The 19,999-nt window shown below is 46.7% G+C and overlaps 1 protein-coding gene across 1 annotated transcript in view; it reads right to left on the bottom strand.

Moving 5' to 3' along the window:
* Positions 1 to 19,999, bottom strand: part of AKAP9 (A-kinase anchoring protein 9) — a 229,317-nt gene that overhangs the window by 125,058 nt on the left and 84,260 nt on the right. Inside the window, exons 21-23 of the mRNA XM_083145245.1 lie at positions 15,572 to 15,715; positions 15,081 to 15,184; positions 5,496 to 5,704 (exon numbers count right to left, since the gene is read on the bottom strand). Coding sequence (XP_083001371.1) covers positions 5,496 to 5,704; positions 15,081 to 15,184; positions 15,572 to 15,715 — 457 coding nt within the window. The remainder of the gene's footprint in view (positions 1 to 5,495; positions 5,705 to 15,080; positions 15,185 to 15,571; positions 15,716 to 19,999) is intronic.

Below are 19,999 nucleotides of genomic sequence, written 5' to 3'. Positions count from 1 at the left end.
TGCATTCGCTGCCAGCCCTCCGTGTCACCCTATTCAATGTGACAGAGGCAGCGAGCCCCTGGTGACGAATTTTAACCGCAGGGAGCTGGGGGATGGCGGCAGGCTGGGAGATGGAAGCCTCCCTGCCTGCGCCGGACACGGAGGGGGTTAAGGAGAGGGAGAGCCCCCCAAGAGCAGGCAGGGGGCTGGGATAAGGAGCCGCTGCACTCACTGGTCCCGATCCTGCATATGTAATGATTGGGACCAGAGTGCAGTGAATATATGAATATTAATGAGCGGCTCCAGTTCACCTAAAAAAGATGACGAATGCAAAACGGTTAAACATGGCAAAAATCACTGGAGAAAGCAGTTCTCCATTTGAGCAGTGAATACACTCCCAGCGAATTACACTAAAAACCCCCTTGAAAACCACCGGCAAATTGCGGCGAATCGCCAGACATTCGCTGTTCATTGGCAGCGAATCGTCTGCATTGAATAGGACGAATTGTTTTTACTGAGAGATAATTCGCCATTACACCGGCGAATTGCCAGATTCGCTGTAAAATATGGTGAATCAGAGGCATTGAATACTGGCCATCGATGTGATCAGAAGCGCTGTGCGTCTGCAGAGGAGGAAGGTGGGACCGTCCAAGAGAGACACGTAAATGTTTTCCTGTGATGTGTATTACAGGAAGGACACATACATTATGCCTGCGCTCATGAACAACTTTCCCGAGGTCTGGAACCCAATGTCCAGAGTTAAGTTGATTACTTAGACATGTCCGTGCTTGCTGAGAAGATAAAACAAGCTGGGTCTTGTTGGCAAACTGACGAATTGGACACACATTGTGCAGCTTGGCTGCTCCCAGGCCCGGCACAAGCCAGTCAGTGTTCTCAAAGACCATTCTGCATCCTCTTTACTTCTACCAGGAAATAAAACCTTAAATATTGCCCCATCCAAAACAGTCTCCTTAAGAAACTCCACAAATCTGGTCTTCAGCAGAAAACATTTTGGTAGTGGCGGAGAGATGCCTGGGTAACTAAAACTCCCAGCTGTGAACACAGATTCCTTTTCAGGGGGTAGGATTTTGCCCCAAAACAGTATTACTCTCCTACCCAGCATGGTGCCAATAAATTCTTCTTTCCCTACAGCATAAAGAGGTCTTCTGCAGGGGGGCAGCGCAGTCTATGACAAGTCCTAATGTTAGAAGATGTAGCACAACTCACAATGACGTATGGCAAAACTGCCCTGCTTACATGAGCACTGTACTAAGGACAGTGGGTCCCACAGACAGGACTGTCCGGATTCTCGCATCGGTATTCTAAAGGCCGGCACCCCCACCGCTGCTGATCCGAATGCATCTTGTGTGAATCACATATTGTAAAACTACAAATTTAATAAGTAATTTAAAACTGCCATGGTAGTTGCAGTAATACACACTGTGTGTGCCCCATTCAGGGATGGACACAGAGCACATCACTACTTCCAGGACAGTAAAGGGGCATACACACGGACCGATTGTAACCCCATTTCTGAAGATGCACGGTACCGCCAGTCACTATCGCCCGCAGCGATAGACAGTACTTGTACGGTCTATGCTGGTAGATCGCGGGGATTTGCCGATAAACAATAGGAAAAGCCCTACTCAGCACATCGTGTGTGCATCGCTTGTGTGCTGCGATGTGTATTGAGCGATGTGTGCTGAGCAATCTGTGCTTAAGCCAGCTCGCTCAGCACAGCTCCCTGTCGCCCCGTGTCACCACTCAGCACATCGGCCACATTATGTCAGCAAAATATAGCACACCCATGTCAGAGTAACGCTGAGTTAGTTGTACCTTTATTTGAGGGCTGTAGTGGTCCATTGATTGATGATCAATTTAATTTCACAGCAATGATCATGCACGGTTAGCGGTGGAGATAACACGACGCGCTTCGCTGAAGGCTGCCATGACCTTGACTTCCCTAGACCTTTGTTTTAATCATATTTATGGTGCTATAACATGTATCTGCGTTATGGGTCAGCAGCCCAACGCATTAACGGGCCCATAAATTTCAGTAGATGGGACTTCTGCAATCAGAGTCTCTGTATATTTGCCAAGAACACGAATTAAAAAAGTGCACATTGCTGCTCGGCAATACTCCAAAGTCAGCAGTGTCAGGCTGTAGTAACCCCAGGGGCATGTCCTAACGCGCTCGCTGTTCCCCAGCTTCCACTGTATACTTGACAAATCAAGGAATTATAACAGGCACTTATGAGAACGTCACAGTCTGTTTAGCACCCTCTGAAGAATATCCTGTACTTGTGTCCTCTTAAATAATGACAAACGTGTCCCTACATTCCAAAAATATCAAACCCCCTGCTGCCTTCTACTCAATGGTCCCATTCCTGAGGGCTGGGCAACGACAAACACTTAGAACTGCACTAAAAGCTATGAGCATGGAGCTTTAGGTCGGGAGTATACAGTGGTTACTGGGATAGTATCTATGTACAGTATCTATTTCATAGGCACAATATGTGAAGCCATTTTTGGCTGTACCAGGAAAGCCCACAGCCTGCTCGCCATTGATATCTAGCATACATTGATCAGGAAGGAACAAGGAACAGCTGTGGCCAGTGCAAGAAGACGTGGAGTCCCACCAATGACAGACAAAACGCGTTGGGCTTGCTGTACCTGGCCCCTATGTGGACAGATAAGATCATTTATGTTTTTAATCTCGTACGTGTGTGTTTTTACCATGTGGCTGGGGATATAAAGATTTAATATTGCAATGTGTGGAATATTTATGGGACCACTGTGTTCCTCATAAGGTTAGTTACATTTTATAGGTTTTCCTTTGATGCTTTTATGTAGCATTCATTTGATGGTCTTCTGACCGAAGAAACCTTTACTAGATAAGTGCTGGGTCCATTTTGCTTTATGTTTGGGTGACTTCACCCCATCACAGGCGCTCCCACTCTTCCTTAGTTACGCTTTACCTTGTGATGCATTTTCCAGCACATCATTTTATTGATTAAGGAGCTGCCGCTCGCACAACCAGTAGTGATTTAATGCATTTTATTGCAGTCACTATTTTTCACCTCAATAATACATGGGTGCCCCAAGATCTGCATTTTACTCACGCTCTCTAAATATATGTCTAGGTAGTGAGTGCAGGGATGGTATTGCAGGATAGTGGCAGTAGTAAAGTGTGTACGGAAGGGGGTGATGGGTAGCGGTGGTACTGTAGAGTGTGTGGAGGGAGGTGCAAGATAGCGGCAGTAGTGTAGTGTTAGCGGGAGGGAGGATGAAGGATAGTGGCGTTATTGTAGTGTGTGTGTGTGTGTGTGTGTGTGTGTGTGCGGGATGCAGGGTAGTGGTGTAATTGCAGTGTGTGTGGGGGGTGGAGGGAGGTGTAAGAAAGTGGTGGTAGTGTAGTGTGTGCATGCAGGGGGTGAAGGGCAGCTGCAGTATTGTAATGTGTGTGTGTGTGGTGAGAGGTGATGAGAGAGGGGGTGATGGGTAGCGGTGGTGATGTATGTGTGTGGAGGGAGGTGCCAGATAGCAATGAAAGTGTAGTGTGCGGAAGGGGGTGCAGGATAGCGGTGTAGTGTAGTGTGGGCAGGTGGGTGGGTGCAATGTAGTGGCGATATTGTAGTGTGTGGGGGGGTACAGAGGGAGGTGCATGATAGTGGTGGTAGTGTAGTGTGTGCGGGAAGGGTGCAGGTAAGCTGTGGTATTGTAGTGTGTGTGGGGAGGGAGGTGCAGGATAGTGGTGGTATTGTAGTGTGTGTGTGTGTGTGTGTGTGTGTGGGGGGGGGTGCCCACAGGTTAAATATGCCACGTATAGAATCATGTAGAACACATTCATTAGAAATACCTGGTAATAGTCTATCGAAAACGTCACGTCTTTGAAGATACTAAAGGCACCAGGGAACGTAGGTTCAGCACATTCATTTGCCCTTTGTATCCCCCTCCATAAAAGTCACAGATCATCAAAGGTGTTTTAAGTCTGACATTTGCTTCAAAGCAATACTTTAACCATAGAAAGAACACTCACACCATCACCCCCTGTAACATCTACAGTGGTATCACATACGATTGGAAGACATGGCTACTGAACCAGGATAAAATGGACGATAACTTATATGGAGCAGCAGATTTGTTAATCTGACCTCATACGCTGAAATCCTGTCAGTAATAGAGAGTGATACAATCATTACTGGGCATTGTGGCCTATCTGTCTAATTTATACTTATCTACTTTAAAATTGGAGAAGCCTGAAGATGACAAACAGGTGGGCTGTAATGGGGGCGGGGCCGGAGCACTGATGTCATTAGGACCCAACCACTCACGGCAATGGGAAGGTGGACATGAATTTTTCAGGTTTTTTTTCAGCCAACAGGCGGTATTTCCTGCCCTACCATCCACTATGGCGTGGTGGGAGAATAAAATAATCGGTCAGTGAGCCATGCGAGGGGACGCGGTACACTTTGACAGTGTCCATGTTGACTATGTCAACATTTGGGACTAAAACATGAAAACCTCTTGTTAATCTTCCCATTGTCGACCCAATGCTTGTGTCGACCTTCCAACCAATACAAGCCAGGTTCTGCTCTGTATACATAGTCAGCGACGCACAATATACAAGTGTCATTTAATGTGTATAATTTGCAACTCCGGCATCATAATGGGGATGTGCCCGGCACCTACAGAGCTTTCCCCCCCCAAGCTCTCTGATTAATATGAATAGATGCAGTGTAGGTGCGGTGGTGGTGACAGCAAGGGCAGGCCGTTATAGCACGGCGCTGCTAAAGGGGCAGGGCACATTTTGCCCTTAAAATAAAATTGGGCAGGGTGCGTGTGCTATAACAGCCTAGCATGAGGGTATATTTAATGCCCTTAGGCGAGCAATGATGATGAGCAGTGCTGATAGCCGTCATAGCTTGTGGGTCAGTATTCAACGGACCACTGACGGCGAGGATTTCCCTGGAACATTGCATACGGCGAGTGGGCGGCGAGGATGGCTTTTCTTCACCCCAAAAAAAAACCCCATCCTTGCCATATAAACCCACTTTCTGCCACTCACCCACGGCATTGAATACCGCCCTATGTCATATAAAATTAATCAGCACAGTCTCCGTGGGCATCCAAGCTGCATTCCGTTGTGAACAAGACAGTTCCACAGGACCTGGCAGCTCACTCACATCAGGCATGTCATATTGAGGCTAGGTGTATGAGGACACATTTGTACAGACGACCAACTGCTCTGATTCAAAAGGTTCCCATAGCAACGTATCAGCTTCTGCCAATCAACTACTGTACAGTCTATAAAATGACAGCTAGTAGTAAATCGGTTGCTCTTTCCCATAAACACCAACACAAGATTACATCCATGGACAAGAACTTCAACCTGCCTAAAAGTTAATTAACACATTTCAAAAGACAATATTATTTTATGTTACTTTTCTGCTTATCTTAATACTCAAGAGTGACAGTAAGTGTTCCTTGTAACAGGGCTGTATCATCATCCTTACCAGTAACGGTGACCCCCGCGGCAGAAGCAGCCTCTATCTTCTCCGGCTTGGTGCTCCAAACAAGCACCTTGGGAACGGACTGCCGCCTTCCAGGTTTGTCTAGCAGGCTGAGGACGTGTCTCCCTATGGTCTCTTCCACCGCACCCGTGGTCTTCACTACATCCAGAAGAATCTTCAGCAAGTGCTTATTGGCCCTCTTCAGGCTCTTCCTATAGATACAGGATTACAAAAGGTATGACGTATAAGAATGCGCAATTTAACCACAGTGCTGCTAAAACACAGATCCGCAGAGTAGGATTACACCTCACAACTACTCAAAAGATAGACACAAACCAGAGAAAGAAGTGGGTCTGAAAAATAGCGCTCAGTGATTGCTATGTTCATAAAAGGTGATTAGCCTTAAATACAAATGGATTGATACAAAACCATATACTCCGTATTCACACTAGAGTTGGTCTCAGTATTGCAGTAGAATCCAACACGATCTCCCCTAATATGCATACAGGGGAGACATAATAGGACAAGACATAGTGCAAACCAGTATGGTATAAAAAGGTTTTTAATCTAAAAGATGCACTTACAAAGTGTAGACGGTTAAAAGAGCATAATACAATGGTTCCCAGGCAATACAGCATGCAGGTTGATGTGATGAGTCCTCCTCTGTTCTGGGTCCCTTGGTCCCGTACCGGGGGGGGGGGGGGGCAGTCCAGGGTTCTCCTTAGCTGCTGACGCTGAAGTCTGGTCACCAATGTCCTTATGTCTCTGTACCACGCTTAACGCGTTTCGGAACGCCAGTTCCTTCCTCAGAAGCATATGAGGAAGGAACTGGCGTTCTGAAACGCATTAAGCGTGGTACAGAGACATAAGGACATTGGTGACCAGACTTCAGCGTCAGCAGCTAAGGAGAACCCTGGACTGCCCCCCCCCCCTTGGTACCGGACCAAGGGACCCAGAACAGAGGAGGACTCATCACATCAACCTGCATGCTGTATTGCCTGGGAACCATTGTATTATGCTCTTTTAACCGTCTACACTTTGTAAGTGCATCTTTTAGATTAAAAACCTTTTTATACCATACTGGTTTGCACTATGTCTTGTCCTATTATGTCTCCCCTGTATGCATATTAGGGGAGATCGTGTTGGATTCTACTGCAATACTGAGACCAACTCTAGTGTGAATACGGAGTATATGGTTTTGTATCAATCCATTTGTATTTAAGGCTAATCACCTTTTATGAACATAGCAATCACTGAGCGCTATTTTTCAGACCCACTTCTTTCTCTGGTTTGTGTCTTCCTATAGATACACACATACAGCGGGGATCATTAGCTGCGCTCACATGCTGCCAATACAGGATATGCAAAATAACAGATACCAAAAAAGGAACGTGGACATTAAAAAATGTTCTGAAAGGTTTAGGCTTTACAATGAATAATAAAAAAAAAAATGTAAAGAAGTATGTTTATAGGCTAACCCATGAGAGCGGTCAACCAGCCTAGCACCTAATATGCTAGAGACTTATATTCTTTGGGGTTAGTGCTGCGCTCAATCTTATGTGCTGGTGTTGATTAAATAGATAAATAAATAAATGATGAATGTAACACAGTGTTTTAATCTAAACACAAATTTACTTGGTAATTAGTCCATTGATACAATGATGCACACAATGTAGGAAATCCGTCACGCTGCGTGCACTGGCCTTGGCCTCTGTACACGCTCTGTGTGTGGGATCTCCCTGTGTGTATGCTTGCACGTTTTAATATGTCCAATCCTGGCTGCCCGAATTGCAGCGTTTATAAAAAAGTCTCAGTTTATGCCTATAATCTGTGTACGGCGTCCCGTTACACAGGTGTTATAGAGATACAAGTAGGTCTTCGGGTACCCCTTTAATTATAATCCGTTTTCTGCGGATTTTCGGAGGAGGGGGGGACTGGTGCAGCTTAGGGTGCCGGTTCACTGCTGCTACTGGGGTTCGCAGAGGTGCCGCGTGAGTGATAGTGCACTCAATGCGTCACACGCCGCTGACACCCGTTCGCTGCAGGGACTTTGGGTTGCGGGGATCAGTGTGTCAGGTGGTGACGCCGCCGTCAACACTGCCTCGTCTAGCCGCCCGGGATACCTCCTGCCTCTCTGGACCCTCTCTCGCTCCTACTCACCCTCTCCACGCTGATGGTGTCGCGTCGGCGTTCTGCCGGTTCCGGATCGTACGTCTGGTGATATTCTCAGCCCGTTTCCTTGCTTGCTTGGATTAGTGTGATGTCTCCAACGCGTTTCAGCTTTCCGCCTTCTTCAAGGAGATGTGTGTTGCTATAGCCCGGGTCTGTTTAAATCCCCTGTATGGTTTCTTTTGCTGTCTGCTGATTGGTCTACATGGGTGTCAGTCATCATTGATCATCTGTTTTCCCTTCAGCTTAATTGGTATCAATCTCAGTTAATTGGAAATGCGGTCCAATCTTTTTGTCAGTGGTGTTCATTCTGACATATTCTCTATTGTATAATCGGTTCTTAGTACTCAATTTATTCTATTCTTTTCTTTTCAGTGGGGGTGAGGTTATGATGTTCTCCTCTAATTAAAGTAATTGCTGTTGTGCGTTGCAATTTTGTTATAAATGGTACTTGTTTTTTTATATATATAAAAGTATTCAGCATCTCATTGCTTTAATAGGGTCTTGTATCGCTAGTTTATGTACCTATGCTTGCCCTATAAATGATATTATCCTGTATCCTTGATCTTGATTGTCATTTTATTTTTTTTTTTTTTTTTTTTTTTTTTATTTTTTTTTTTTTTTTTTTTGCCAATGATTGATTTGACCTCATTATCTAGGTTCAGTCCTCTGGGTGAGACTGAACCTAGATAATGAGGTCAAATCAATCATTGGCAAAAAAAAAAAAAAAAAAAAAAAAAAAAAAAAAAATAAAAAATAAAATGACAATCAAGATCAAGGATACAGGATAATATCATTTATAGGGCAAGCATAGGTACATAAACTAGCGATACAAGACCCTATTAAAGCAATGAGATGCTGAATACTTTTATATATATAAAAAAACAAGTACCATTTATAACAAAATTGCAACGCACAACAGCAATTACTTTAATTAGAGGAGAACATCATAACCTCACCCCCACTGAAAAGAAAAGAATAGAATAAATTGAGTACTAAGAACCGATTATACAATAGAGAATATGTCAGAATGAACACCACTGACAAAAAGATTGGACCGCATTTCCAATTAACTGAGATTGATACCAATTAAGCTGAAGGGAAAACAGATGATCAATGATGACTGACACCCATGTAGACCAATCAGCAGACAGCAAAAGAAACCATACAGGGGATTTAAACAGACCCGGGCTATAGCAACACACATCTCCTTGAAGAAGGCGGAAAGCTGAAACGCGTTGGAGACATCACACTAATCCAAGCAAGCAAGGAAACGGGCTGAGAATATCACCAGACGTACGATCCGGAACCGGCAGAACGCCGACGCGACACCATCAGCGTGGAGAGGGTGAGTAGGAGCGAGAGAGGGTCCAGAGAGGCAGGAGGTATCCCGGGCGGCTAGACGAGGCAGTGTTGACGGCGGCGTCACCACCTGACACACTGATCCCCGCAACCCAAAGTCCCTGCAGCGAACGGGTGTCAGCGGCGTGTGACGCATTGAGTGCACTATCACTCACGCGGCACCTCTGCGAACCCCAGTAGCAGCAGTGAACCGGCACCCTAAGCTGCACCAGTCCCCCCCTCCTCCGAAAATCCGCAGAAAACGGATTATAATTAAAGGGGTACCCGAAGACCTACTTGTATCTCTATAACACCTGTGTAACGGGACGCCGTACACAGATTATAGGCATAAACTGAGACTTTTTTATAAACGCTGCAATTCGGGCAGCCAGGATTGGACATATTAAAACGTGCAAGCATACACACAGGGAGATCCCACACACAGAGCGTGTACAGAGGCCAAGGCCAGTGCACGCAGCGTGACGGATTTCCTACATTGTGTGCATCATTGTATCAATGGACTAATTACCAAGTAAATTTGTGTTTAGATTAAAACACTGTGTTACATTCATCATTTATTTATTTATCTATTTAATCAACACCAGCACATAAGATTGAGCGCAGCACTAACCCCAAAGAATATATGTTATTGTACCTTGGGATATAGTCAGATCCCACAGTGTGATTGCAGCTCATCGCCATCAAATCTTTCAGTGCGCAGGTATCTAAAGAAAACTGCAATTTATGCTAGAGACTTGCCTGGCAGTGCCGCATCCCCATCATAGGCACGCAAGATCATTAAAGAATGACTTACGGTGCATACCCACTGGGCGTGGCTGTGGGGGTTCTTCCTGGCAAGACTAGTCACACCCGGGACTCAGTGTGCTGCGATATCTTATCTCAAATAAAATCTTAATGGCCGCGGGTGCGGCTAAGATGCATGCGCATGCTGACATGTACGCTCAGCACAAGTCGCACCCGGCCATGTCATGGCTACATCTGTATACAGGGAACTGCATAAGAGAATGCAAGTGTTGGATACACCCTGGCAGAAAGTTTATCCAGCAAAACAATTTGACAGCAAAGATACCCTACGGTGAATACCGTATGCGCAAAACACGCCTATTTTATAAGAACCACGTGGCCCATCTAATGCACCTTAAACACATGTACCGAACACTCTAGGGTTATTTGTTGTTGGGAACCAGTTGACATACCAGTATATTTTTGGAGTTTGGGAGGAAAGCAGAGTACCCAGAGAAAACCCAGCGCAAGCACGGGAAGAATATACAGACTTCACAAAATTAGGGACGCAGTGGGAATCGAACCTATGACCTCAGCGCTGTTTTGCACAAGTATTCTCACTCCAAGTGGATTCAGACAATTCTCCCTAAATGAATCCGTATTGTCCTGTGTTGTCTGCGTCTCACTGCACGCTGCTATATTATCGCCACTCGTTCATCATCTTGTAATTATACAAGTGCTAATTATCTTTTTATTTCAACATATTTTTTAAACATGACGTTAATTTTTACTTCTATAAATGATGAGATTATAGTGTAAATATAAAAATACTACTTAAATCTAATTACCAGGAAATGTGGAGGTTTCCAGTTCCTTGTAGCCTTGGCAAGCAGCGAGACTGGTAATGAAAGTAACTAGGCCACGTGGACAGACGTGAAGGCTGTTGATTGATGTGACATTTACCCGTGCTAGCACATGAACGGCCTCCAAGCTCACAGCCGGTTGCCAAGAACAGAAAACTGTATGAATTAGCAGATTCACCAGTATTCCGTATAATGATAACTTGTTCTGGGTCCTCATTAACAATCCACTGACTAAACAGTGCCATTACCCCTGCTTAAATAAAGGTGCTTTATTCAACAAGCGATGGCACTGGGTGCTGGAAAAGCTGCCCTGAAGTACGGGGTTCTAGTGCACAGGGAAAATAGGGGTTCATAATCAGGGACATGAAGGAGTGGATGTTTTAATGTAGTGTTCATTCTAGCACCCTGCACCTTTTAAAACCTGTGCAGTTCCTCTTTCCTGTCCGGGGTGTCGCTCTCGGCACTGTGCTAGAAGCACCAGGCAGTCTGTATATCAGTGCTGAGAAACAGACCAAATTGTGCTAGAAGCACCATAGCAAAGAGCGAAATATATAGGACACAAAATAAAATCAGCAATGTGTAGCGTTGTCATCAGCTCTTCAAAAATAAAAGTCCAAATGGAAGAATGTAAGGGTGGACTGAATAAGCACTCGCAATAAAGGGAGATGGTGTCACGTGGCGCACCCAAACTTGCAATTCTAAGCGTGTAAAGGTATCTTTTATGTTCTGCTCGTTTGTAAGGATCCTCCTACACGCACACAGACATTCTAGGGTTAATTTGTAAGGAGCCAATTAACCTACCAGTATATTTTTAAATTGGGCTCTACTGGGCAGGGGCTGATTTGAATGTCACATATTCTCTGCAAAGCGCTGTGGAATGTGTGTGCGCTATATAAATAACTGGTAATAAATAAATCTACTCGGAATCTTTGATGCCGAAAAGGGCTGACAGCTTGGTGTATTGGGGCATTGACATTGCCCTGTACGGGAATCTGAGGTATCGCATGCAGCCTAACATGCGTTACTGCTCACCAAAGAGCCGCAGGGCTTTGTGGGTGGCAGGATCGCATACGGTATATCTTATGTGCTCCTTTTGCATACATTGTATCGTATGCATTGCCATAGACTGACACAGGGGGTGAGATTTAATAGGATGACAGATTCAGAAAGTGAGAGATTTGGTGAGAAATCTCCAGTTTTTTAAAGCGGCAATCATTTACACTTCAAAATCAAACTGGTTTTGCAGTGTAAATGATTGCCGCTTTAAAAAACCTGAAGATTTCTCACCAAATCTCTCACTTTCTGAAACTCTCATCCTATTAAATCTCACCCAGGATCCGTCAAATCCACGTGGCAGCAAAGGTGATTTCTGAATCTGATCAGATGTGCACAGCACCGCGCATCGGAATGGATACAGAGGTAAACCACACACCGATGGGTCTAAATCCTGTGAAAAAAGGGTGATATTGAAAGTGTATATGTGACAATATATCAGAACGATTTCAGGACCGAACGCATGATTTTGAAGGCTGTATGTATTTTTGTGCACATAGGGAGGCGTTTTGGTACAATTATGATCCAATGCATGGTCCCGTGGGTCGTAATATGATCTTATGTACTGTATACAACCAATAACTAAAAGAAAATTACAGTATGTGGGGAGTTGCAGATCTTATGATAGATATTATATGAAATTACACACATAAGATCTATCGTGTTTCTGGGAAGCTGCCGGGGATTTATAGGGAAATCGTGACTCAAGAGTCAAGGGGTAGGATTCCCAGCATGGCCCTAACTGTGCGGAGTTTGTATGTTCTCCCCGTGCTTGTGCGGGTTTCCTCCGGGTACTCCAGTTTCCTCCCACAATCCAAAAATATACTGGCAGGCTAATTGTCTCCCAACAAAATTAACCCTAGAATGTCTGTGTGTGCGTGTACATGTGGTAGGGAATATAGATTGTAATCTCCACTGGGGCAGGGACGGAAGCGAATGTTCAAATACCTGTATTCTCTGTAAATAAAGTGAGAAATATCCCAGCATTGGCTGCAAATCATCCTGATTGGCTGTGATTAATGTAAAAAAGATCATCAGGCTTTTTCTACACCTAATTTACATAAATCCGAGGGCATATGTGTACATGGGGCATCATTTCCTAGCTTGTTTTCCCAAGAACATTGTGCGTATCTTATTGTTCACCAAATTGGCACATTTGTAAAAAATAACCAAAAAAAACCCTCCCCAAACACTCCTTTGCCGCAAATTCTGATGGAATTCCTGTGATTGGACCAGCCAGATCTTTTCTGTTATCTGCTCAGGTAAAAATATAGGGATAAAAAAAAAAAAAGCAGACGCCACTTTGAAAATCCCTACTGATTGGGCGAGAACGTCTAGCTCCCTGGCGTGTCTATTTACCACTGTACTAAAAGGGCTTTCCACCTTCGGATTACTGTCATTTATTTATTGGCTTCTACAATGATTGTCAGCCGCATCTAAGTACTGCCAAATAACATTTAAAAAAAGAAAATGATTGCCCTGGGATAGGACGCTAAGCCGTTCTCTGGATGGAGAACACAGCAGTGATGTTTTATACCCAGAGGCAACATTATGTAACTATATGGCTGAAACCTACAGAAAGAAACTGTGAATAGTCAAAGGACCCATGTCTAACCCAATAACGTATCACAGCTGCTGAAAAGCAACACGCAGTTTGCACTGGGATCAGTAGTTCTCCAACAATTGAAGTTCCATTCGTTTCCAAGGGGTAGATGTATGAAGCAGTGATAAGGGGGGAGAAGTGCCTGGTACTTTATCACTGGCCAATCAGCTCCTGACTGTTAAGTTACAGGCTTGGTTTAAAAATGGACAGTTAAGAGCTGATTGGACAGTGATAAAGTACCAGGCACTTTATCACTTCTCCTCCCTTCACTGCTTCATACAGTTCACGATTATAACATTACCGCCCTCAGGTGGTGAATAAATATCAGTTATACACACTCAGATACAACAGCAGGGCATTCCGGAGGACGGGCAGCTATACACGTGACACACAATACATACATGTGCAGGAAATCACTGGCCTACAAAACATAAACAAGGAACTAAAGCAGCGAAGAACAGCCGCTAGCAGAGCTGCTGAATACAATGGAAATATAACTGGCCATGGACGACTGAAGCGTACAGCTTATAAACAGTGACACTCTGAAATAAGCTGTCTGGGCATTATCAGAATTTATCAGATCAAATGCTCTAGTCAGGGTCACTCGCACATACTTCTGGGGTCACACACACACACAGGCTGCACACACACACTCACCCACATTACTGGGGTCACACACACAGGCTGCACACACACTCACCCACATTACTGGGGTCACACACACAGGCTGCACACACACTCACCCACATTACTGGGGTCACACACACAGGCTGCACACACACTCACCCACATTACTGGGGTCACACACACAGGCTGCACACGCTCCCCCCCACATTGCTGGGGTCACACACAACCTGCACACACCTCTCATGGCATGGGTCACATACACATACTAAATTCATTAATCACTGCTGGGGCACTAACTCGCAGGCACACACACACACACACACACACACACACACGGCACACTCATTTCACCTAGCATGGGGCACTCACACAGCATGCACACGCCCCTTACTGCAGGGGGCACTCACACAGCACACACACCTCACTGCAGGGGGCACTCACACAGCCAGCATACACATCTCACTGCAGGGGGCACTCACACTACATGCACACACCACTCCCTGTAGGGGGCACTCACACAGCATGCACACCCCCTCACTGTAGGGGGCACTCACACAGCATGCCCACGCCCCTTACTGCAGGGGGCACTCACACAGCACACACACCTCACTGCAGGGGGCACTCACACAGCCAGCATACACATCTCACTGCAGGGGGCACTCACACTACATGCACACACCACTCCCTGTAGGGGGCACTCACACAGCATGCACACCCCCTCACTGTAGGGGGCACTCACACAGCATGCCCACGCCCCTTACTGCAGGGGGCACTCACACAGCACACACACCTCACTGCAGGGGGCACTCACACAGCCAGCATACACATCTCACTGCAGGGGGCACTCACACTACATGCACACACCACTCCCTGTAGGGGGCACTCACACAGCATGCACACCCCCTCACTGTAGGGGGCACTCACACAGCATGCACACACCACTCCCTGTAGGGGGCACTCACACAGCATGCACACCCCCTCACTGTAGGGGGCACTCACACAGCATGCACACACCCCTCACTGTAGGGGGCACTCACATAGCATGCACACCCCCTCACTGTAGGGGGCACTCACACAGCATACACACACACCCCTCACTGCAGGGTGCACTCACACAGCCCTCACTGTAGTTGTCACTCACACAGCATGCACACACCACTCCCTGTAGGGGGCACTCACACAGCATACCTCTCACTGCTGGGGTCACTTGAAGGGATCTCCTTGTCCTCCGCCTTCCCGTCTCCATCGTCTTGCGCACACTCCTCCCTCTCCGGCTGAGTCTCAGGTCCATCCTGGTTGAGTTTTTGCAAAGGTAAGTAGGAGAAAAGAGACAGGAAGCCTGTCATGCCGCAGTCAGCACAAAGAGTCAGACATAAAGCCGGTCACCTGCTTTCCTTTCTAAAGGCAACTTAAAAAAAACTTAAAACAAATCAGCATTCACCTAAACATAAAACGTGTCATTAGCATGCAGGGAAGTGACATTGCTGTGATCCCACAGCCAGACAACTCCCCACAACACTACGGTAACCATAGATGGGAGCCAATCTGTCATATCAACCCTGTAACTCCACCCTCTCCCACTGCTATCAGAACACAAGAGCTAGAACTTGATACTGGAAAGGAAAAATAAACAGTGTACAAGCAAAAGCCAAGCACTCAGCATCCAGACATGATCCTACCTGCGTCTGAGCGCTGCTGTCCTGCACAGTGGTGACAGGCGTCCGGCCAGAGGCTTGTGCGCAGGTCTGTTTTAGGGTCTCCAGCTCCTCCAGCAATATCTTCTCTCTCTCCGTGACCTGATTTCCGCTGATCGCTGATGCATTCTGAACAAATTATACTCATTTCACTTCCTTGCTACATAATAGATCGTTTCCACAGTTACAGGAAAGCTGAAACGTCTACATATTATTTATATTTGGAGAGTGTTAAAGGAAAAGATAATGGGTTGGATATTAGGATTCACTGACCGAATCAGCCTATAGATAGAAGCAATGCCTAGCAGCTGAATCAGGCCCCCGGGACATACTGATCTGTCCACTTAATGCTATGTACCAAGGGCCTGATTCTGGTTCACTTGCAAAAGCAGATTCACTCGCTAACGGACAAAACCATGTGCGCTGCAGGTGGGGCAGATGTAACATGTGCAGAGAGAGTTAGATTTTAGTGGGGTTTGTACTTCAAACTGATATCTATATTGCAGTGTAAAAATCTAGCAGCCAGTATTTACCCTGCACAGAAACAAAATAACTCACCCAAATCTAACTCTCTCTGCACAGGTTACATCTGCCCCACCTGCAGTGCACCTGGTTTTGTCCGTTAGAGAGTGAATTTGCTTTTGCAAGTGAACCAGAATCAGCCACTGAGTGTCAATTACGATGAAGTCACATAAAAGCATACAGCTATCATTACCCAGCGTGTATAATACAACAATGCGGAATCAAGGACGCAGGCAGGCTAGGGACAGCCGAGATGCACTGTCCCATTAGAATACTGTGACTGTCACGCGTATGACTGCTCCATCTGTCCACATGCATGACAGCCTGTCCATCATTAATCAGTGAAATGCAATATCATTACACCATACATCACCAAACCATCCTGTGATCGTAGCTTTCTCCTGCACCCCAGCTACAACCATTTATCCTAAACCTGTGACTGCTGCCCCCTTAGTGCTAATTCAGGAGTTGTGTTGGTGAATGTCTCATCTTTAAAAGCCATAAGTTGTTTGGCAGATGGGCTTTAAACCAGGAAACAAGCACATGGTCAGTCTAGCTATAATGTGCCAGCAGTCGCCAGCTTCTTTAAAAGACTGGTTGTTAGTGTAGGACTTGCAGTGAAATGGGGTCCCTTAGCGATGGGCTGCAAGCTTAAATGCATTGATAAATTATTTTTTGGGGATTATTTGTGTATTGTGGTTAAGGTGCACATGCACTAGTCCGATTTGGGCCGATTGAACCCAATCCCAATACATTAAGCCAAAAAATGGTCCCAAATCAAATGTGTTTGATGTCCCCTCGGGTCCAATGAGCGGCCCCCATGCACATCGGACGGGCCTGCTGCCCGTCCCACCTCCAACGCGACCCCCCTTCAGCAATTCGCGGCACCCCCCTGGAATTCGCAGCAGCCCCAGGATTAAATGGCACATGCAAAACACTGACATGGCTATGGTCGACAATGAAAAAGGTTGACATGAGTTTTTGAAGATTTATTTTTCATTTTTTTTATGTTTTCATATTCATTGTCATGTGTCGACATGGACACCAATGAAGTGCCACACTTATGTCAACATTTGCATGTGTTGACCTTTCGGTGTTGATTTTTTCATGTGGCGATTCGCGTCACATTCCCCCCGCGCAACGCCCCCTCCCACGTTTCGCCGCACCCCCCGGCACCCCCCCTCCCACAATTCGCGGCAACCCCCCACCGGAACCCCCGCGAACCCCGCCCTCCCGCGATTGGCTGCACCCACCCCCCGCGACCCCCCCTCCCGCAATTTGCGGCACCCCCCCCCCCCACCCACCGCAATTCACGGCAGCCCCAGGATTAAATGGCACATGCAAAACACTGACATGGCTATGGTCGACAATGAAAAAGGTTGACATGAGGTTTTGAAGATATATTTTTCATTTTTTGGTACTCTTTACCTAGAAGGGCGCCCACGATTTTGATCGTGGGCATCGTAAGGTAAAAAAAAATCGCGTCGGTCGCATCGCATGCGAGCAAAAAAATCGCATGCGATGCGACCGACGCGATTACCCATAGGGAACAATGTTAAATGTCCCAATTGACCCGATTTTCCATAGGGAACAATGTTAAATGGCCCACAGAGGCCAAATAGGCACCCTGAAGTGTGAAATGGCCCCCCCAATTGTTAACGCCACCCCACGATCAACGTCAACCCGAAGCGTGGCGGCGGTACGCGTCCTGCGAACTTTTCATACCCCCACTATCCACGTCGGCGTGGAGTTGAGAATAGAAAGTGTGGCGAGCGCAGCAAGCCACCGAGCCCGAAGCGTGGCGAGCCCCGCGAGGGGACGCGGACACCTTCACAGGTATACGCGTCCCCTCGCGGGCTTCACAGGTATACGCTGCGCTCGCCACGCTTCGGGCTCGCTGCGCTCGCCACACTTTCTGTTCTCAACTCCACGCCGACATGGATAGTGGGGGTATAAAAAGGTCGGAGGACGCGTACCACTGCGCTCGCCACGCTTCGGGTTGACGTTGATCGTGGTGTGGCGTTAACAATTGGGGGGGCCATTTCACACTTCAGGGTGCCTATTTGGCCTCTGTGGGCCTTTTAACATTGTTCCCTATGGAAAATCGGGTCAATTGGGACATTTAACATTGTTCCCTATGGGAAATCGCGGTAATCGCGTCGGTCGCATCGCATGCGATTTTTTGGTACATGCGATGCCCGCGATGGGCGCCCTTCTAGGTAAAGAGTACCCATTTTTTTAATGTTTTCATATTCATTCTCATGTGTCGTCATGGATACCAATGAAGTGCCACACTTATGTCAACATTTACATGTGTTGACCTTTCTGTGTTGATTTTTTTCTTGTGGCGATTCGCATCACCCCCCCCCCCCCCCCCGCAACCCCCACTCCCGCGATTCACAGCACCCCCCCCCCTCCACCCTGCGACCCCCACTCCCGCGATTCGCGGCACCCCCCTTACCGCGATTCGCGGCACACACACACACACCCCCCACACCCCCCCCCCAGAATTCGCAGCAGCCCCAGGATTAAATGGCACATGCAAAACACTGACATGGCTATGGTTGACAATGAAAAAGGTTGACATTTGAAGATTTATTTTTCATTTTTTAAATGTTTTCATATTCATTGTCATGTGTCGACATGGACACCAATGATGTGCCACACTTATGTCAACATTTACATGTGTTGACCTTTCTGTGTTGATTTTTTCTTGTGGCGAGTCGCATCACAACCCCCCCCCCCCCCCCCGCGCGCGATTCACGGCACACACCCCCTCCCCCCCTGCGACCCTCGGCACCCCACCCCGTGACCCCCCCTCCCGTAAATCGCGGCAAACCCACCGCGACCCCCCCTCCCACGATTTGCGGCAACCCACCCCCCTCCAGAGATTCTCTGCAACCCCTCCCCTCCCACAATTCACAGCAACCACCCCCACACCCCCCCTCCCACAATTCGCGGCATCCCCCGCGTCGCCCCCTCCCGCAATTTGCGGCATCCCCCGAGACCCCTCCTCCCGCAATTTGCGGACACCCAAGTTGCAATACAGGGCATCTTTCATACAATTCTAACCATATTTCTCATATACAAATGTTCACAAATTAAGGGGGCGCAGCCCCTTACGACGGTGTGAAGAGCGCCCGTAGGGCGCGTTGAATCACCTAGTTTTATATATATATATATATATATATATATATATATATATATATACATATATATACACACACACACACATATATACACACACACACACACACTCGGTCCTCAGGACCCCACAAAGTTCACATTTCCCGGGTGCACAGGTGTTACTCACTGATACATTTTAAAAGATCCACAGGTGGAGCTAATTATTTCACTTGTGATTCTGTGAGGAGACCTGGACAACATGCACTGTGTGAGATCCAGAGGACTGTGCACTGGAGGCCACTCGACAGATCAAATTACTACTTTGTGTGCTAAAAAGATGTCATAACAGAAAGTGAAAGCAATTTTTGCAGGGACACTGATCGGTTTCAAACTTGCTATTGGAAGTAGGAAAAGATAAGGTCTGGGGGGGGGGGGGGGGTACGGTGGTCAAAAAACTGTCACAGCTCAATGTGAAAAGTACACTGCAGAAGCCGTCATGTTGATGGGCTTTTCATGAGTCCGTTATAAGTCACTCCCTGCCCATTGCTGTAACGCCAGCTTTTGCCTTTCTATACACGGTCTCTGCCAGTATTTCTGGTTAGCCATAAAGGTCACTATTTCTGTTAGCTGCACAAAGGTATCTACGGCTACACATTTGGCTAACATAGGGCAACATTGTTTGTGATTACAGTGTGGATCCGATATGATTTCCCGGCGGTCGGGATCCCGGCGGTCGGAATCCCGACACTGGAATCCCGACCGCCG

Source organism: Crinia signifera, chromosome 5 (genome assembly GCF_055691185.1).
Source record: "Crinia signifera chromosome 5, ASM5569118v1, whole genome shotgun sequence".
In the NCBI taxonomy this organism is placed as follows: Eukaryota; Metazoa; Chordata; class Amphibia; order Anura; family Myobatrachidae; genus Crinia; species Crinia signifera.
The sequence above is the reverse complement of the archived record's forward strand: the minus strand, read 5'-3'. Positions and strand labels throughout refer to the sequence as shown.